Source organism: Argopecten irradians, chromosome 1 (assembly GCF_041381155.1).
Source record: "Argopecten irradians isolate NY chromosome 1, Ai_NY, whole genome shotgun sequence".
In the NCBI taxonomy this organism is placed as follows: Eukaryota; Metazoa; Mollusca; class Bivalvia; order Pectinida; family Pectinidae; genus Argopecten; species Argopecten irradians.
Window position 1 is genome coordinate 64,469,593 of NC_091134.1, and position 22,730 is coordinate 64,492,322.

The window sequence follows — 22,730 nt, forward strand, 5'->3', positions numbered from 1 at the left end:
GTGAAAACCTAAAAATAGCAAAAGGCACTACTAGACCATAAGAACAATGTGTCTATGAAGTTTCATGGAAATATCTCTGCTGGTTTTAGAGTTGTGCTCCGGAAACAATTCTTACACAAAAATCTGCCATTTTCAGCGATTTTTCCATGGTTACAGAAAAAAGTACAAAAAGTGAAAACCTTAAAATAGCAAAAGGCACTACTAGACTATAAGACCAATGTGTCTATGAAGTTTCGTGGAAATATCTCTTCTGGTTTTAGAGTTATGCTCCGGAAACGAACCTGGTACAAAAATATGATATTTCAGCAATGTTTCCATGGTTACGGAAAAAGTGCAAAAAATGAAAACCTAAAAATAGCAAAAGGCACTACTAGACTATACGAACAATGTGTGTATGAAGTTTCATGGAAATATCTCTACTGGTTTTAGAGTTATGCTCCGGAAACCATTCGTACGGACAGACGGACGGAACCCATTTGTATATCCCCCGCCAACTTCGTTGGGCGGGGGATAATTAAAATCTGGGTAACAAATTTGACAAACATTTATAATTTTGTAATGGGAGGAATAATACAATAACCCGGCATTGAATCAATCCAGAGATCTATAGATCTCAACCATTTGAGTTTGAGTTTAATTTTATAAACAGTCATTTAAGGACATGATAGGTCTAGGATGTGGAGGAAAGCCGGAGTATCAGGAAAAACTACCAACCTATGATCAATACATGACAATTCACCAACGTGGAAATCCAAACTCTGAAGTTTTACAAAATGTCAACAAATAGCGCCTTTGATAAAATTTGGGATTCACTCTTTTGTGGTAGGCAACCAGCAGCATACCAAATTATTTTACGTTGATTGTGCTTTTAACAGACATCCCAAACAAGATCATTCTGTAGCAGTTCTTCATGTGAGATATAAGATTGTCTGGGAGCCAGTTTTAATACCAAAATTTTGTTAAGATAGTATACACTCCTTTCTTTGAACAGTGAGCACCTTGCCTATATTCAGCTTGAGGCCACCGTGGATCTGACAGTAAACATATTAACAAAAGTGACAAAGTGAAATGATTTGTAACCTTTATTCACCACATTCTCTCAATAGTTTTCATAACATTGCATGCACATTCACAATCTTAAATTAACAAATGAAGAAATAATATTTCATAATAAGTCCTACAAAAGTCTATTTTATCAAATTAGAAATCATGATTCCTCTTATTAGTAATAACTGTAAAAGACTCTAGTCATTATTTATGTTAAGATTTTCTAAGCAGCAGTAAACTGGTTAGTACAAATAATGTTGTATGAATATTAATCCCATATAATATAAAGACATTTATTGGACTTCTTGTGGAAATCAATAAAGTGTCAAAAACTATGTAGTACAGAGAGACATTCAGTCCAAGCACTTGACAATCTTTGTAAAAAACCATCATAATCAATAGAAGTAAGTAGTGTTCCTCAATAAGGTGTCTACACACTTCAATGATCATCTAACTAAACAGAGTATTTTTGTGGCATGCACACCCATGAGCAGCTCAGTGATTTAGAAAAATAAAGATTCTAGATGTTGTGACCATCTTAGGATCACCGATGGCTACTGTCTATAAATTATAATTTGGGTTGAGAGGAGAAAAAAACAATAACACTAGGAAAGGGGCTTTTATATGTTACTGTAATCAATCTTCAGATAAAGGTTGATACATGCATACTGCAATGTTATCAATAACCAATTTATATTATCTCTCCCAACAGTTTCAATTAATGAAAACCTCCCCTTAAAAAAAACTATTAAATAGTAAAATTCACCTATAAATTCAACAAAGTTTTTAACAATGCAAACATTACATGACTGAGTAAAACACTTCAAACTTAAAAATAAATACAATGTAAGATGTTTACAAAATGAACAGTTCAGCAAAGGTTCACATATGTAAATATAATCAATGTACCTTTACATTTTCATGCAAAGATACTATTCTCAATATAGAAAGGTGGTAGATGTTTGGATTATGAATAATTATTGACACTGAGGACAACCTTTAAACAACACCCATTGATTAAATATAGGAAAAAAACAGACATTGTAGCAGTAAGATAATATGTTGAAAGACATGGATTAAAACATCCAGCATATTCATCAACAAAATTCCGAAACATATATAGTCACTGATACAGATACCGAATGTTATTTTTTTCTCACTAGACTGTAAGACATATCTTGTTTGTTAAGCACTAGATAATTTAATATCCACATGTTGTCCATTTGTGTTTATTTTGTAACTGTTCCTACCACCGGGTTGTTGCATTGTCCTATTTCACCAATGAGAGGTTCAACTATATAAGTCGCTGACTGAGATTGGAGTTGTCTACCCTGTCTACTTGATGGGTGAGGATTTGAGCGTTTTACATGTAATATTTCCCAGTTTTGTCTTCATTACACTTCCCTGCCACTCTGCTTCACAGTTCCCACTGGTCCGTAGGTCAGGCTGTGAAACAAATCAATCAACTATAGATTTTCAACAAAAGTTCATTAATTTACATTTTATGATATAAAGGTTAAAAGTATTGTTAGTTAGTTTTGTTTTTTTTTTTTTTTTTTTTCCTTCTGACATATTGCATTGCTAACATGATATATTAATGATGTCAAATTAACGACATTATGAATTTTGAAAAATGCTTCAAATGATTTGAATTGAAGTCAAATTTTAAGTTTTATGGAAGCTACCGCCATCATCTTTAATCATTGTATGTTTATAAAGTAACAACAAAAATCAATTACATCATAGTTGTGAAATCAGCGTTACAGAAAAAAGTACACCTGTTGTCCTGCTATGCTTACCTGTAAACTCTCCCAGACCTTCTTTTTGGGTTTGAGTTCCTCGTCAGGTGTACCATCATATCCATCAAACACTACCTTTTCCCCTGGAGCACTTCCCTCTGGAGGTTCCAGAGGTTCTACAACGCGAGGTTCGTCTACACTAGCGCACATCAGCATCGCCTGAGACTCAATCCCTCGCATCTTCTGTGGTTTGAGGTTACAGAGGAACACGCCCATACGATCCTGGAGGGCCTCCATTGGTACTAGTCCAGCCAATCCACTGACTACAGTTCTGGGTGCTTCCTCTCCTAGATCTACGCTTTCCACGTAAAGTGAGTCAGCATCAGGGTGCTTTGTGACGGACAGGATCTTTCCCACCCTCAGATCTAGTCTGGCTGGTGTTAGCTTTTCCTCTGTGGATGTACCTGCTGCTCCCTTCTGGCCTGGCTTCTCTGAAGTAATAGAATCATTCAATACCATTCAGCTGTTTATTCAAAACGGTTTATACCTTATTTTGGCAGTTATCACATTTTTAAATATACATGTACATGGTTGTCACAAGATGTTGTATTTTGTTCTGATATGCAACATTAAATAAAATTTCTTGAATCTCAAATTTTAATGGAATTTTGCTAGACAGATTTTACACCAAAATCATATCTGTATTCTATTTTTTTGGAGAAGTATTTCATTTCATTATATCGATTAATCTCTAAATCCTTTCAATGTTTTCATAATGCCACATAATATATTTAGATCTCAATAGTTTGCAATTTTAAATGAGCACACACAAATAGCTACTAATAAATTGTAAAATGTTCATAATATTTGAACTAACAAACATTTCAAAAGGTTTCTTGGCGATATATATAATAAACTCATATGTGTAAAGTTTTGTGTCCCCTGAGGAGATATATCGATTGATACCCATCAGGTTTTGAAAGAAAATTAATTTGTTTTCAGACAAATTTGAACATCTCTTACGTATCAATTACATAAAGCTCAACAACTTCTTACATAAGCAAAATTATAATTTCAACACAAGACAAAATAGCGAGCTGTCCATTCAACACAAGACAAAATAGCGAGCTGTCCATTCAACACAAGACAAAATAGCGAGCTGTCCACAATGGGAAGGTTGTAATCATCCAGAAAGATTAATGATGTCCTATACATGACAATGGTACCCCATCACACCTACTTTTCTTCTCCACTGGGTACGCTTTACCAGCCAGCTGCTTTAGCTCAACAGTAGAGAACTCCGCTCTGATTGGCTCCAGTAACTCGTTCAGGTACATCTCCACGGCACTCTTAAGGTCTCCAGGGTGAACCTCCTGCAGTTAAATTTCACATTAGCTCCTTTTATTTGGTTACATATGCTGCTATGCTATGAGTAATATCCCCTTTATATGTTGATTCTATGATTTACCCATCCTCTTCAAAGATGATGATATCAGTATTTCTCTGTAATATTTTGATGCAATAAAATATCTCTCTTATGTTTTGAGTTACCCCACTCTAAAATGCAGATCCTTAATGTCTATTAAGTTTTGATAGAAATATGAATGATCCCCCTTTAAAATGTTAATGCATATTTTACCTCTTTTTCAAAAGCTGCTTCAAGATCAGCAAAAGATGAATACACAGAGTCTCCCCCATGATCAGATGATCGCGTTACCTTGAATTCTGAAATGGAAATCAATATTTTCTGAAGGCTTTTCTTTTATATATTATAGAATTGGGTGCTTTTAACATAAATTCTTTATTTTAAAGTTATCAATTGCGGTACAAGATTTTTTTCCCATTTATCAGCAAAATATGACTTTTATCAACCTCTCATCCAAGGTTCAAGAATAAACATTTTTTCTATGTCATTTTTTCCCAAAAAGACCTTTGATAAATGTATGAGCAACTAAGCACTGGAAATCAAAAGATTACAAACAGGATATCAGAATATCTACCTCCTGTTTTTGACAGTGGGAACAGTACAAATTTACAGAAGGATAGGACGCCATTATCCTTGATATTTCCTGGTTCACAGAAGGCAGACTTCAATTTCTTCTTCAGCTGAGCGGGAGAGTCCAGAAGATCAATCTTTGACGATTCGTCTGATGAACTCATTTTGGTCCCAGTCAGTCCTGGTACTGGAAAGACAAGACAAAATTTTTATTGTACCGAAGCCTAGAGTGAGTTTTTATAACTGTTTGCTATTGTGGCATTATTCATGTAACAGCTGCCACAGAGCCCACTTCCTCAGTAAGTAACAGGTGACAACCAGCCAATCAACCTCTAACTCTGCACCACACTAACTGTACTGATGATAATACTCACCCATGGGGTTCATCATGTGGATCCTCTTGCCATATCCAAGATGTGGTAGGTACTGAAACAGATATAATGAGGTAACACTTACAATAAGACATGCTTATCTGGGGGTATGATATCATCATGTAATACACAGTGTGAGCTTACACTCATTTAGATTTGAAATACAGCTAAGACACTCACCTTTTCTGCAAAAGTGAAGATTTTACGTTGATCAACGCCGCCAAACTGTGCATCCACTTTGAGGTATTCTTCATCAAGGGCCTAAACACAAAATAACACACGACATGGAGTGATGCTTGTTACTCTTAAGAACAGATAACTCTGCAGTATGTAAAGTCAGAACTTTTCTTTATGTCGCCTTGATTGTTTTCTCCCTAATCCACCATCTCCATCCCTCCCTCATCCTCTCCCCCTACCCATCTGATCCCTCCCTCATCCTCTCCCCCTACCCATCTGATCCCTCCCTAATCCTCTCCCCCTACCCATCTGATCCCTCCCTAATCCTCTCCCCCTACCCATCTGATCCCTCCCTAATCCTCTCCCCCTACCCATCTGATCCCTCCCTAATCCTCTCCCCCTACCCATCTGATCCCTCCCTCATCCTCTCCCCCTACCCATCTGATCCCTCCCTCATCCTCTCCCCCTACCTATCTGATCCCTCCCTAATCCTCTCCCCCTACCCATCTGATCCCTCCCTAATCCTCTCCCCCTACCCATCTGATCCCTCCCTAATCCTTTCCCCCTACCCATCTGATCCCTCCCTAATCCTCTCCCCCTACCCATCTGATCCCTCCCTAATTTTAACTCCTCACTAGTTTGCTTGATACAGTATTTACCTGTAGGCCAGGGTAAAGTAGTCCACTAAGCAGGGGGTGGTCTACTTGTTTCACTACTTCTGCTCCAGCTTTTTTGGCGTCATGTTCCGTCACCAATGACGATAGTCTGTAGACATCTAGTGTGTATTCTCTACAATAAAATTAGGAACAGCCATTAAATACAAATACTATACCAATATGGTCCTGAATGATGATTGAAATTCCTGGAAAAATATTGAAGAAATTTCATATTTGTATGACTCAATCACCTGTGGAGAAAGCAGTCAGTCCATGCCAAGGATCAAAACCCCGTCTGGCTAGGTGAAAAGCTTAACCACTACTGCACCTGGTCACCCTCATTCTCTATCATAATTAATGGAAATTTGATAATGTAGATATTCCAAACTTTGTTTCACTTACTTGCTAAGCTGGTATTCTGTGCCTTTAACAAACTTGAGTTTATCGAGAGGCACGCCGATGGACTTCAGCATGGATTTGATGGCTGCTTCATAGTACTTTACACGCAAGTTTAACAAGTCCCATGGGGCTTTCATGTTATCAAGGTAAGCATGAAGGTCAGCAAACAAAATGGTCACCTAGAATAACAAAACCTAAGTGTGAAAACAATGACTATATCTATAATTAGAACTGTGATTATAAAGTTCTATCAAACATCTATCTATTTTCATGAATAGTCACAACATTTGCTGCTCAGTTTCACCATTTTCTCCTTGATTTCAACTAAGATTGATATATAAATCAAAACTTAATAATTTGCTTTTGTGGATCTGAAATCTTCAGAAACATATACGGTACCTCACAGCCTGCCTTGAGGAAATCTGCAATTTTTGACATGGGTACGAAATAAGCCACGTGTGGTTTACCAGTGGTAGCTGTTCCCCAGTAGATCTTTACATCTCTTTCCTTTAATATCGTCTTCAGTTTCTCCTCACCTATTGTCTCCTACAGACACCAAAAAATTGTCAAATTTAGTTATCAAAGATTGCTGGAGTTAAACTGATCTTTTTCATCTTAATCATTATCATAATTAATCAATTTATATCATCTCAAAGATTATCGACTATGAAATTCAAAAGTATGATATCTTAAATTAAAATAATAATCTATCTTAAATCAAAATTGATTATTTCATAATTCATATTACCTGCAAGTTTCGAGTAATTAAGGAAAACTTTTCCTCAGGTGAAAGACTTGTTCCATTTTCAGCCATTCTTGATTTTCAAAAATAGACCAAACAGCTCTACAAGCAAACGAACACAAGTTTGATAATTAAGAGGCGGCCGCCAGATAAATTAAGTAGCCAGATAATTAAGTGGCGGCCGCCAGATGAATTAAGTGGCGGCCACCAGATAACTGAAGCTCGAGGAGTTCAGATGTTAGCTGGTTTGAATGACGGAGTTCAGGTGTTAGCTGGTTTGAATGACGGAGTTCAGGTGTTAGCTGGGTTAAATAACGGAGTTCAAGTGTTAGCTGGTTTGGACTATTGTTCACGTGCACGTTTCTATGCTAGAGAGAGCGGAGTGGTTATCCTGTGAACTGTAACTGTATCCTGTAAATGCTATTGTTGCTGAATACACGTGGAACTTTATTACGGCGTTGAATTGTGTTTTACTCGACGACCCACTCTATCTTAATCAAAACTCGGGTATTGTGGCGGGTGCCTGACGTTACCCTAGAAGGCATCTACCGAGGGCTGCGGGCTTGGAATATACGTATACACGTAACTCCCGCAGTTTTTCGCTACAGTACCTTATAATTTCATTTGACAGATGCTCTGAATACAGATGACTCTACAGCTTAGTTCTTATAAATATTCTTTGGCAGTCCTGGACTGGGTAAATTACTAAGTATACAGTAGGCTATTGAATAGTCTATTATACAGGTTGGGCACAACCCTGCATATGGGTAACAGTTACCCATATGAGTAACAGTTACCTGTTTGCAGTAATCAATAAGTTACGGGGTGTTCTCTGAACGCCAACATATTTATCAACAATAGGTAGGTGTTGTTTTAGGAAACAATAGGAAGGCAATTATATACTGTTTCATATAAGCTGTCTTTATATTTACACCTGTAAAGTCACCTGAGATTTACCTGTATTTCAATCAGTATCATAAGTAACATTGGTGGGTTTTGGAAAATAATTCCTTCAATAAATTCCGTATGATATACAATGTAAATTATTAATTAAAGATAATCAGTGATTTTATATACATAAAATTATAAACATTGCAAATTCTAAGAATTAATATGGAGCTACATGTGGATTATTAAGAACAGTGCATTTTGAGGTATTAACGCAGATGTTACATGTACATATAATTGATGTATACATGTATATAAGGTCACTTAACAGACATATATGGAAGACCTCGTTGAAATATATCACGTTTCGACAGGCAAAATGCTTATATTATTTCAAAGTTTTAATCGAATGGGTGTTACACTAAGTTGAAAAAGGATAATTCCTTTTTGATTTTACTGAATGGGAAATTAAGTTTCTTTCATATGAAATAAGTTTCAAAGAATCTAATGAGATTTATACCAGAGATTTTTGATATATCAAGGAAATCTTTAAAATTCTTGAAATCAAATCATTGTGAATTTAATTTCATTTCATTCATAGATTCTATTGTTATATTTTCATAGATATTAACAGAAACATATATTATGTATATATGTATCTGATATTAAATATGAACAATTATTGAAAGAAATATCAATTGATATACATTTAGATAAGTATCAACACAGGTAACTCTTACAGGTAGATTTACCTGTTGGCATTGGGACTGCTTTTAGGAAAAAGACTATAAACACTGTCACAACAAACTACCCTACAGGTAAATCCAAAATGTTGGCGTTCAGAGATACACCCTAAGTTACCCATTTGAGTAATTATGTGAAAAGAAAACGCATAATGTTGTTTTAAAAATTATTATCAAATAAGGGCATCATAATTTTTAGAATGCCTTACAACTGATCAAAGACTCTATGTTTCTGTGGGTGAAATATCAAATTCTGTTGTCTAACTTTGTTGTAAGATGACAATTTGACTTCAGTGTATAGCTATCAGGGAAATTCAGTGCAAATGTCATGGTTGAATGAGTTTTACCTGTGTTCTATTTTTAGCACCATAGTAAGCAATGGAGGTGGTTTATTTTGTGACTTTTACCAAAATTGAGACAATGAAGTTTGTCCCATTTTGATTAATAATGTACTATGTTATGTTAGTAATGGTGCCATGTCAAAATTATTACGCCCTTTTTTGATAAAAAAGTTTAAAACAACTTCATGCATTTTTCTTACAAAAAATTCCTCATTTGGGTAACTTATTGATTACTCAAACAGGTAACTGTTACTCAAATGGGTAACTGTTACCCATATGCAGGGTTGTGCCAAACCTGTTATAGGGAGAGTGTAACAATTTCTGTTTGAGTACAGTAGACCTAGGTGCAGTCAGGACCAAGAACAAGAGGGGACATTATTAATGTGTTCAAAATTGTTAAAAATACTTATGATCCTCGAGTCACCAAGACCTTCTTCTTGATGGACAATAATAGCAGAACCAGACAGCCAGAGGCCACTCTGAGAAAATTTATCTTTGATCCCAGGTTGAGACAGTGGTAAACCATCAATGTCGTATAATTTTTCAATTACATCAAATAAAGGTGGAATCTCTGCGTATTTCAGACATGAATACCAACCTGTTCCTCGTCACAGCTTTGATCAGGAAGTGCCAGCTCTGTATACTTGACAGTCGTTCACGTAACAGATGGACGTTTACAACTTTCTTGTGTGGAGTTTCATCATCGTCCACGCTTTGCCGTATGTCGCAAAATAATACGAAAAAGTAAATAAGCCGATTTATTCTTAAAAAAATATTTTGTGACATATGGTTCAATGATACCAATGTATATAAAATATATGACGACAAATGTGCTGATTAATGAATATTTCAAGAAATACCAAAACATCTGATGTACGACAACCACAAATCAACGCGTCAGATTTTTGTGTGTTTACGTTACGATTACTCCAACAATGTTAGAGGTATAGCACGACGAGACACTTTTGATCATTACGTCGTGTCTAACCTCTAACAATCGAGGCAGGATTCACACGGCGCAGAAATAGGCTCGATATAAATTCAAAATTTCAAGTTGTGTTTACACTAACCTTTTATATCCTGAAAGAATTATCCCAAATCATGTTAAATCAAAAATTCAAAATGTCACTATTGCACTGTTATACCGAATTTAGACATTTCTATACCCCCACCACTATTTGTAAGTCTACCCGGTCGCCATTTTTACTCGGTTGTTACAAATTACGGAATGGTGATGGAAAGTAAAAGTATCATTATCTATGAAATATTTTGCAGTATTTCGACTAAAATGCATCAATTCATTTAAAAATTTACAGAATCAATCAGAACTAACAAAAAATACTTGTTTCCGTGCATACAAACAACCTTGGTTACCACTATTAATATTATCTTTCCATTTGATACACCGTACTATAATTTGATAAACCGGAAGTGACGAAAATTTGAATAGGAATTAACCTACATTTGTAGATTATACAGCGATGCTATGGGTCAGCTCTTAAATGTGTGATTATTCCGCGGATTAATGTTATGTCATACCTATTCTTATACCAGGATGTGTTCATGGATAACTACTGATTCACGCTATACATGTTTTTTGACATTCTGGTAAGTTTTTCACTTGGTAATTAAGCGTCAAAGTTCCGCTCTACTTCGAGGGCGGAACTTGCGAAGACTCTTATAGGGTTCGGGCATTAGATCTCGATATTGCACATCAGAAGTTTCTCAATATCGAGATCTAATATTATTGGATTACGTTACGATAAGCCCACACCAAGCACGTTTGGCCGCGTTGTTGTGGACTTCGCCCCCTTTTCCCGATTGTATGTGTTACCGGAGGTTTGCACGAGATTTTAAGTCAAAGACAAGCTACCGTCCGTATGTTAATCTTTTGCTGCATTTAGTTTCTGCACGTTCAATTTCAAAAGCAACGAATCAGGACTCGTCAGCTCAGCTGCATGCTTACTTTCAAAATGGCATTCATGATTCACTGACTAGGTCGACTTATAGGTCCACCCCCGCCGCTAAATTTACGTCTTGTCCTTTCGATCCAATATCGATTATTCATAGCCTACTGGTGAAAAGATGATAGTAATTTCAAAACGTCAATCAACAACCATGTGTGATATGATACCCTTCCTAGTTCCTTTGACTGACATTGACATTGAAAGTTTATGATATGAAATAAGATAGGCCTAGACCTCATATGAGAAACACGACGAATAAATTCAAGAAGCGACAATTTCAAATCAACAATAGTCGCATTTGAGTGTGTCACTGTATACAGTGTGTGTTACTTAATTAATTAATTCACTTTCATTTTGCAGATATAAAGCACTATTCAACATTAGACCATATTGTATAACTGATATGCTGTGGCAGAAATCATAATGTATTTCTCAATTTGGCCTTAATAGTTGAAAGTTAATTTTGATTTTGGTTATTTAAAATTTATTTATTTCAACATTTTATTGATAACAAAGGGATCAGACAACAGGCAAGCCTATATAAGTCTTCTCCTGTCCCGGAGGTCACATTGAATACATATTTACATACATAGATGGACAATATTATAGGATTATTGTATACGAATATATACATGTAAACAATCCCAAACATTCCCCTCTCTCTCACACATACACACATTTACACACACTCTCACACATACACACACTTACACACATAGGGTAGCTTTACTCAGATTCATGGATTAATGATATAAGATTAAAATTACATCAAGATGATAAGCATACTATATTCATAAATAAGTATAATTATAGTAAGTATATAACTAAATAACAAATTTAACAGGATAGCTAGGATTAATTGAATCTGTTAGTGGCAGAGATGTAATTATTCACATTAGAAAGGATGAATTGATTTTCGTCAACAGTTAATTGGATATCACCAGATGTCAATAGTTTAGAAGAGATATGATTGAAGTGATTAGCAATGTCAAGAATAAAGTGTCTGGAGTCAGTAAAAAGAGGACAGAAGAAAAAATAGTGTTCAGCATTTTCACAAGCAGCGCCACAGAAAACAAGCAGGGTCATCAATAAGGTGGTCTTTATATTTGTCAAAGTTTAGATTGCTCGCATTATTACGTAATTGACATACTATCATATTAAGTTTTCTTGGATTACAGGAGGTGAAGTTAACAACATTATTATTAGAGTGTGTTTGAGTTTTATTTAAATTCTTTTTAAAAGTACTAAGAGTAGGGGAAGAGGTAATAGAATGGTCAAGATTATTCCATAGGCGCATTGTATCAGGAAAGAAACTACGGTCATAGGTGCAGGTTCTGGATGGAGGAATATTAAAGAATCTATTAGTGTGAAGTCGGTGATTAACATTAATATTAATGTAGTAATTTAAAATTTAGTGGTTTTTCCTTATTAAAGGTTTTAATTTGGCAGTCATTATTATCATTTTGACACTGTCATTCCTAGAACAAATGTACTCGGCCTACTACAGTCTGTGACATTAATTTTTTTCGCTGCTAGTCTTGGACTAGTAAACCCCAAAATTATACTAGTCCGACTATTTAATCACTAGTCACAAATTACAGTTTGGATGCGTTGCAAATTCTCACAAAATGATGCATCTGTACAGAAACAATCTCATACAGAACACTGTGCACTCAAAATGTGTTGAAAAATGCAATTGACCACCGCTCTTGTAAATATAGTAATTTTAATGTGGGGGGGAGCCACTAGTTCATTACAATTGGCACTAGTCCGACAATAAAACTACTAGTCGTGGGCATCAGACTAGTGCTTAAAGTCACAGACTGCTACTATACCTTTCGGCGAGTACGAAATGGTGCCTTTGTGTCCTAGTGGAGCATTGTCTCAGAAAATCACTCTGGCATAATTTTCTATACTTTTTTTTGTGGGTTTCCGATTATTTCATGCGTATACATGCATTTACGTATTATTTTTGTCCAAAACAAACAACGACCATTCCTAAATATCTACTGCGGCGTTCACAAGAGGTCAAGTTCATCATTTGTAGACTAGCTGTATACTTTTCTTTCGAAAAGACCTTGATATTTTATGTGAAAAAAATAATGTCTCGCTGTGATTTGACATTGCACACGGTTCAGTTCTATTGCCTAGTATGTAAGTGATGTAAAACAAGTACAATAAAATGCATACACACGTTTTAATTATGGTTTGCATAATCATTACTTTGCTCCATTAGCTATAATAGACACCATTCGTAGCTCTAAAGACGACAACTTTATCTATCAAAAAGGTTTTTGAGCTACAATATTGCAGCTATGTCATTTCTAGCTGTGTATGTGGTGTTAATGAACAGGACAACTAATTAAAAATATTACACATGCACTGAGCAATCTGATTTGAAATTTTATCTGATTTACAAATTCTAAATGATTGATGTACTGCCTCCATCCATATCCTTGCATGACTGTAAAACTTTTAATTCTATTTTCCCTAACTGTTGTCAGTATAATGTCTCCACATATTCTGTATCTCTTTCAGCATGTTTAAAGGAGATAACTCTATAAAAAGGACAAGATTTCCACTATTACATAGAGTCACATCACGAACATACTGCAGTCTCCCAAAACACACACACACAACATATTCATGGGAAGCCATCCATAAGGATGTACTCCTCTGAGAAGTCAAAATTTTCTTGTTTTAAACTTTTTTTCTCATATAGATTTTTGGAAAGAGGAGTTCATACCATGAAAGAAAATGAAAGAAAAAACATATGTCCGTGTGCTCGTTTTTGAGCTACTGTCACTCAAAGATACCTAGTTGACAAAATATTGGATTTTATGTGAATTTTGCCGTTTTGACCATATACACAATAGATTAAAGCCATAATTTCCTAATGAGGTGTTTGATATGTATGGATGTTTGTAGAATTTATTTTCCAGTAGTCTTCTTTTAAAATATACCAGTTTTGATTAATAAGACTACTATTTTTTCTCAGAATAACGACATATGCTACCCCAACCCCTTAATTTTGAGCTACAAAATGCGCCATTTTCAGCCATTTTTGCCAAATCTAACCCTTTATAGAAAAAGTTCTGGTATTAAACTTTTGTTTATATTTTGCATATCAATAGGGAAAGGGTTGTTCTTTCAAAATCAGCCAGAAAAATGGGAGGGGGGGGGTCTGTGTGCTTATTTTTTTGCCCCACTTGAATATTTGTTATTTTTCAGTATTTAAGAGTAAAAAATAAAAGTGCTCAAATTACCATTAAATGTAAAAATAAAGTGAAAAAGGTGAATCATTTCACACATTAATGCTCAATATTTTAATTACCACGAACCAAGTAAAGATTTAAAGCAAAAATTAGCTCGATACAGCTAAAAATGCTTGTGCAGTGATGATATTTACCTGTATAGTTGTTTGGTATAATTTGCGTCCTATTAACAACTAGAGTCATTTAAGGACGACCTCTCCTAAAGTGCTTGTTTTGGGGAGACTGTGTGGTACATTTATGTTACTAAATAATAAATAATATGTTGATTACATACTGTTTAACAAGCATCACTGGATTAATCATACTGATAAGATACTTTATTTTGTTTGGTTTAAATCTATGTCCTTTTGTCAGCCACGGTCATGTAAGGACGGCCTCAGGAAATGCAGGTATCAGGTTAAGGTAACAAAAACCATCCACAATGTGTTTACCGATCTGTCAGTGCTCTTAACTCATAACGTCTTATCTTAACTTAACCTTTGTCCGCCGACGTCTCATCAATTAAAGTTGTATGGTCTATCACTTTCGATCTTTTTGTCATAGTAAAAACTGTATAGGTGCTATACACATTTTTCTCCGTCTGTCCGAGGTTTAAACTTTCTAATTTTTAAAACCACTTTCAATTTTTCAAGTTAAAATCGGACTGGCGCTAGTAAAATCGAACCAGTATTAGTAAAATCGTATATGACGTTTTAAAATCGTACCGTTTTAGTAAAATCGTACCGTTTTAGTAAAATCGTACCATGTCATTAGTAAAATCGTACCATGTCGTTAGTAAAATCGTACCATGTCGTACCATTGTCGTTAGTAAAATCGTACCATGTCATTAGTAAAATCGTACCAAACTAGGTCACGGTTGAGCGCCCACATCGCCAGATTTACCTGTGGAGCTGGCTGGCTGGCTGGCTGACTGCCAAATCAGAGACCCAGCTATACGGTCACTAGTAAGCCTACTGCAATATACAATATATCGCTCCGTACGTTTTGTTTCTATATACTGGTACGATCGATTTAAGAAAGCAACGGTGGATTTGTGTTAATAAATAGCAACATATAATTATTTAACTATATATCATCCAGTTACAATATCTTTTGATTAAAAACGATTCAATTTTATGTATTATTATCAACCAACAAAATTGTGACAAGTGACATTGGTTTTGCTGATAATTACGTACTGGTATTAAATATCTACACAAACTCTCTATTTAGTTTACTTGTTTATATTGTGAACACTTTCTCAGCGTGTTGTAAAATCAGCTTGTATGTAAAACACTGACGGTACTACGGTATTGCCAAACAAAAAACCTCGGGTCGATCTTCGCCCCGTTTCTAAACGTAATACATTGTTTTGTAATTTACCTTAACATGACATATTTACAATCGGTACTTTGTGTACCATATTTCATCACTTGTGTATTAAAGTATGTCTATCATTCATAAAACGACTCAGTGTTTTTATTACATGATAACCGTGATGGTCCAAGTCACGTCGGTTTGTTGGTAATCATATAACGGGAGTCTATTAAATATCTAGTTGACCTTTTATAATCCTGTGTACACTTTCTCAGCGAGTTGTAATTGTAAAACAGGGTACGGGATTACCAAACACAAAACCATGGGTCGATCTTCGCCCCGTTTCTGAACTCAAATACATCGTTTTGTATTTTATCTGAACATGACATATTTACACTGGGTTTTGTTGTGTACCATATTTCATTAATTGTATATTAAAGTATGTCTAATATTAAAACACGACTCAGTGTTTTAATTACATTATTACCGTGATCGTCCAAGTCACGTCGGCATATAACGGGAGTCTATTTAATAGCTAGTTGACCTATTAAAAGCCTGTGTACACTTTCTCAGCGTGTTGTAATATAAAAACACGGTACGGGATTTCCAAACACAAAACCACGAGTCGATCTTAGCCCCGTTTCTGAACTCAAATACATTGTTTTGTATTTTATACTGAACATGACATACCGTATTTACACTGGGTTTTTGTATACCATATTTCATTACTTTGTGTATTAAAGTATGTCTAACATTCATAAATCGACTCAGTGTTTTTATTATATTATAACCGTGATCGTCTAACTCACGTCGGTTTGTTGGTAATCATATAACGGGAGTTTATTTAATAGCTAGTTGACCTATTATAATCCTGTGTACACTTTCTCAGCGAGTTGTAATTGTAAAACACGGTACATGATTACCAAAACAAAACCACGAGTCGATCTTAGCCCCGTTTCTGAACTCAAATACATCGTTTTGTAGTTTATCTGAAGCAGAACATGACATATTTACACTGTTTTTTTTTGTGTACCATATTTCATTAATTGTATATTAAAGTATGTATAATATTAAAAAAACGACTCAGTTTTAATTACATTATAACCGTGATCGCCCAAGTCACACGTTTTGTTGGTAATCATATAACGTCGAGTCTATAAATATATCTAGTTGACTAATACCTTCTGTGTACCACTTTCTATTGTTACATTTCTCAGTGTGTAATTTAAAACACGGTACGGGATTACCAAACACAAAACCACGGGCCGATCTTCGCCGTTTCTGAACTCAAATCTATCGTTTTGTATTTTATCTGACATGACATATTTACACTAATTTTTTGTGTACCATATTTTAATTTTTGTATTAAATTATGTCTAACATTCATAAAAAACGACTCGGTGTTTTTATTGTATTATAACCGTGATGGTCCAAGTCACGTTGATTTGTTGGTAATCATACAACGGGAGTCTATTAAATATCTAGTTGTGTACACTTTCTCAACGTGTTAAAACCACGGATCGATCTTCGTCCCGTTTCTGAACTCAAATCCATTGTTTTGTATTTTATCTGAACATGACATGTACATGTACACTAGGGTTTTTTTTGTACCATATGTCATTATTTGTGTATTAAATATGTTTACGTTTCAAAAACGGCTCCGCGTTTTATATATTGTATCATCAAACAACAACAGAAACGTGATTGTTTAAGGGTCGTCGGTTTGTTGATATTGTACAAGCCGTAAGGCTAAAGATGCTCCACCGCTGACAAATAGTATTTTTTCACCATCAAAAACAGGAGCAGACGATTTGGTATTTCTCTTCTGTTACAAAAGTTACTTAGTTTACACCATTACCACCATTGAAAAGTTTGAGCTTCAAATTTTACTTGTTACGGGCAAAGTCGAGATTATGTCCTTACTAAATATATTTCGCATATTCATGTATTTCATAATAAAAACTCATCGCGGAATGGATGTACAGTCGGGGCCTATATATATATTACACAAATAATAGCTTTTCGTAACATATTAAGTAAACAAGTCGCCAAAATATAATGCTTGCGATTCTTACTTAGTAGTAAGTATTCCAAGCGAACGGCAGCCATTAAATACAAAATGTAGTGTCTCAAATCTAAAATTTCCTCCATTTTGCAAGCAAACAGTTAGTATTTTGAACAACGTTTTCGTCAGTTGTTTTGAATTTTCTTTATGATATGCAAAAGAGTCAGTTGATAGGTACATTTCATCATATTTTAAGCAACACTTTTAAGTATTTTAGAATTCTCGATACTGTACGCTATGTTTTATAGAACGAAATATACAATATATATAAATTTTAAAAAAGTATTTGAGATGACTTGAGATATATGTTGTAATTATAAATAGAGAACGTACTAGGCAATTTAAAAAAAGAATATAACATGTGTTAAGTTAAGGATTTATAAGTTCTTGATTCATGCACTAGCCTACACACATATGTACTTATAAGCCGCGGTCACTTAATCAGATCATAAAAAATATATATATATCGGCATCTTTCTAGAGAGCATATTCGGCAACCGAATATATAATATAATATGTGTTAGTTTAAGGATTTATAAGTTCTTGATTCATGTTGCACATCTTCTCGACTCGGGTGAAATTACGTAACGTAGCCTTCACACCTGTGTATATACGCCTCAGGACATGGCATGCGACAACCATTGACACGGATGTGTATTTCACGGTTGGTTGATTTTATACCTTACATCGTCATTTTACCTAGATCATCATTGTATACATCCTGTAGATTGGTATCCCACTGGTAATCAATCAATTGACTCAATGAAATAATTTCATTTCATGTAAGCAGAAATTTAGATACATGTAGCTTTTCATACTACTTATGTCTCTAATATACAAATGTATGTGAATTTATTTGGCAGGAAAGACCACTGATGATTTGTAACGATGTTGATTCTATCATACAGTTCCAATTCAGATTTTGTACACGTTGTAAATGTATTTTCTTTATTTTTGAGCATACTCGAGTTCGTCACCGTCGTAACTAGGTGTAATGAAAACAACACCGGGTACTCATTATTTAAAATTATTTCAGCCATAAATTTACCTTAGAACATGCTACATGTACTCTTATTTATATATCTTTTATGTTGACATCAAATTGGATGTTACATGTATATAGGCCCGTAGCAGTCGAGTCACGGACTGAGCGGTCATTATTTTGATTGGTCGATATCAGTTTGATTGACAGTTTCCATGTATTTTGTTTTCCAGGTACAACTAGGGGATCAGCTCACGTGTCACTTTTACCTGTATGGATGGAGATGGACCCCATGTGGTCAGCTAAAGCTACATGATGTTTCCCACGACTTCCAATTACCAATAATTACGTGGTTAATTAGTAGGGGTATACAATGATGCCCCAGGTAAAATGACGATGTAAGGTACAAAATCAACCAACCGTGAAATACACATCCGTGTCAATGGTTGTCGCATGCCATGTACAGGTGTGAAGGCTACGTTACGTAATTTCACCCGAGTCGAGAAGATGTGCAACATGAATCTAGAACTTATAAATCCTTAAATTAACACATATTATATTATTTATTCGGTTGCCGAATATGCTCTCTAGAAAGATGCCGATTTATTTTCTCTTTTTTTTTATGATCTGATGAAACGACCGCGGCTTATAAGTACATATGTGTGTAGGCTAGTGCATGAATCAAGAACTTATAAATCCATAACTTAACACATATTATATTCTTTTTTAAATTGCCAAGTACGTTCTCTATTTATAATTACAACATATATCTCAAGTCATCTCAAATACTTTTTTTAAAATTTATATATATTGTATATAATAGACTCCCGTTGTATAAAAAGCATAGCGTACAGTATCGAGAATTCTAAAATACTTAAAAGTGTTGCTTAAACTATGATGAAATGTACCTATCAACTGACTCTTTTGCATATCATAAAGAAAATTCAAAACATCTGACGAAAACGTTGTTCAAAATACTAACTGTTTGCTTGCAAAATGGAGGAAATTTTAGATTTTAGACACTACATTTTGTATTTAATGGCTGCCGTTCACTTGGAATACTTACTACTAAGTAAGAATCGCAAGCATTATATTTTGGCGACTTGTTTACTTAATATGTTACGAAAAGCTATTATTTGTGTAATCCCCGACTGTACATCCATTCCGCGATGAGTTTTTATTATGAAATACATGAATATGCGAAATATATTTAGTAAGGACATAATCTCGACTTTGCCCGTAACAAGTAAAATTTGAAGCTCAAACTTTTCAATGGTGGTAATGGTGTAAACTAAGTAACTTTTGTAACAGAAGAGAAATACTAAATCGTCTGCTCCTGTTTTTGATGGTGAAAAAATACTATTTGTCAGCGGTGGAGCATCTTTAGCCTTACGGCTTGTACAATATCAACAAACCGACGACCCTTGAACAATCACGTTTCTGTTGTTGTTTGATGATACAATATATAAAACGCGGAGCCGTTTTTGAAACGTAAACATACTTTAATACACAAATAATGACATATGGTACAAAAAAACCCTAGTGTACATGTACATGTCATGTTCAGATAAAATACAAAACAATGGATTTGAGTTCAGAAACGGGACGAAGATCGATCCGTGGTTTTAACACGTTGAGAAAGTGTACACAACTAGATATTTAATAGACTCCCGTTGTATGATTACCAACAAATCAACGTGACTTGGACCATCACGGTTATAATACAATAAAAACACGGAGTCGTTTTTGAATGTTAGACAGAATTTAATATACAATTAATGAAATATGGTACACAAAAAAAAAACAGTGTAAATATGTCATGTTCAGATAAAATACAAAACGATAGATTTGAGTTCAGAAACGGATCGAAGATCGGCCCGTGGTTTTGTGTTTGGTAATCCCGTACCGTGTTTTATAATTACAACACACTGAGAAAGTGTACACAATATTATATATAATAGGTCAACTAGAAGAGTATGTGTAGATAGTCTTACGAATTAGTTATATTTAATAGACTCCCGTTATATGATTACCAACGTGACTTGGGCGATCACGGTTATAATGTAATTAAAACACTGAGTCGTTTTATGAATGTTAGACATACATGTACTTTAATACAAGTGATGAAATATGGTACACAAAATACTCAGTGTATATATGTCATGTTCAGCTAAAATACAAAACGATGTATTTGAGTTCAGAAACGGGGCTAAGATCGACCCGTGTTTTTGTGTTTGGTAATCCGTACCGTGTTTTATAATTACAACACGCTAAGAAAGTGTATACAACTAGATATTTAATAGACTCCCGTTATATGATTACCAACAAACCAACGTGACTTGGACCATCACGGTTATAATATAATAAAAACACTGAGTCGTTTTATGATTGTTAGACATACTTTAATACACAACTTCCGACAAGTAATGAAATATGGTACACAAAATACCCAGTGTAAATACGAAATGTCATGATCATGTTCAGATAAAATACAAAACAATGTATTTGAGGTCAGAAACGGGGCGAAGATCGACCCGTGGTTTTGTGTTTGGTAATTCCGTACCGTGTTTTATAATTACAACACGCTGAGAAAGTGTACACAATATTATAATAGGTAAACAAGAAGAGTATGTGTAGATTGTCTTACGACTTACAAGTATATTAAATAGACTCCCGTTATATTATTACCGACGTGACTTGGACGATCACGGTTGTAATATAATAAAAACACCGAGTCGTTTTTATGAATGTTAGACATACTTTAATACAAAAGTAATGAAATATGGTACACAAAATATTTAGTGTAAATATGCCATGTTCAGATAAAATACAAAACGATTATTTGAGTTCAGAAACGGGGCGAAGATCGAACCGTGGTTTTGTGACTGGTAATCCCGTACCGTGTTTTACATTTACAACTCGCTGAGAAAGTGTACACAGGATTATAATAGGTCAACTAGATATTTAATAGACTCGCGTTATATGATTACCAACAAAACGACGTGACTTGGACCATCACGGTTATAATGTAATTAAAACACTGAGTCGTTTTTTAATATTATACATACTTTAATATACAATTAATGAAATATGGTACACAAAAAAAAACAGTGTAAATATGTCATGTTCTGCTTCAGATAAACTACAAAACGATGTATTTGAGTTCAGAAACGGGGCTAAGATCGACTCGTGGTTTTGTGTTTGGTAATCATGTACCGTGTTTTACAATTACAACTCGCTGAGAAAGTGTACACAGGATTATAATAGGTCAACTAGCTATTAAATAGACTCCCGTTATATGATTACCAACAATCCGACGTGAGTTAGACGATCACGGTTATAATATAATAAAAACACTGAGTCGATTTATGAATGTTAGACATACTTTAATACACAAGTAATGAAATATGGTATACAAAATACCCAGTGTAAATACGGTATGTCATGTTCAGATAAAATACAAAACAATGTATTTGAGTTCAGAAACGGGGCTAAGATCGACTCGTGGTTTTGTGTTTGGAAATCCCGTACCGTGTTTTAAATTACAACACGCTGAGAAAGTGTACACAGGATTTTAATAGGTCAACTAGCTATTAAATAGACTCCCGTTATATGATTACCAACAAACCGACGTGACTTGGACGATCACGGTAATAATGTAATTAAAACACTGAGTCGTGTTTTAATATTAGACATACTTTAATATACAATTAATGAAATATGGTACACAACAAAACCCAGTGTAAATATGTCATGTTCAGATAAAATACAAAACGATGTATTTGAGTTCAGAAACGGGGCGAAGATCGACCCATGGTTTTGTGTTTGGTAATCCCGTACCCTGTTTTACAATTACAACTCGCTGAGAAAGTGTACACAGGATTATAAAAGGTCAACTAGATATTTAATAAACTCCCGTTATATGATTACCAACAAACCGACGTGACTTGGACCATCACGGTTATCATGTAATAAAAACACTGAGTCGTTTTATGAATGATAGACATACTTTAATACACAAGTGATGAAATATGGTACACAAAGTA

At 34.7% G+C, this 22,730-nt stretch overlaps 2 protein-coding genes across 2 annotated transcripts in view; one reads left to right on the forward strand and one right to left on the reverse strand.

Annotated features, from left to right (window-relative positions):
• Positions 1–1,067: 1,067 nt before the first annotated feature.
• LOC138305341 (tyrosine--tRNA ligase, cytoplasmic-like) lies at positions 1,068–9,849 on the reverse strand. Its single transcript, XM_069245644.1, has 12 exons — positions 9,698–9,849; positions 7,134–7,229; positions 6,785–6,931; positions 6,389–6,564; positions 5,990–6,119; positions 5,334–5,414; positions 5,157–5,208; positions 4,787–4,969; positions 4,426–4,511; positions 4,027–4,159; positions 2,847–3,277; positions 1,068–2,493 (listed from the first exon to the last, which is right to left on the reverse strand). Exons 2-12 carry the CDS (start codon positions 7,197–7,199, stop codon positions 2,383–2,385), a joined length of 1,596 nt encoding a protein of 531 aa, XP_069101745.1. The 5' UTR covers positions 7,200–7,229; positions 9,698–9,849; the 3' UTR covers positions 1,068–2,382.
• A 1,002-nt stretch (positions 9,850–10,851) lies between these two features.
• The window catches only part of LOC138305358 (1-acyl-sn-glycerol-3-phosphate acyltransferase delta-like), an 82,690-nt gene continuing 70,811 nt past the window's right edge, over positions 10,852–22,730 (forward strand). Inside the window, exon 1 of the mRNA XM_069245645.1 lies at positions 10,852–10,977. The gene's annotated coding sequence lies outside the window, so the exon portion shown is untranslated. The remainder of the gene's footprint in view (positions 10,978–22,730) is intronic.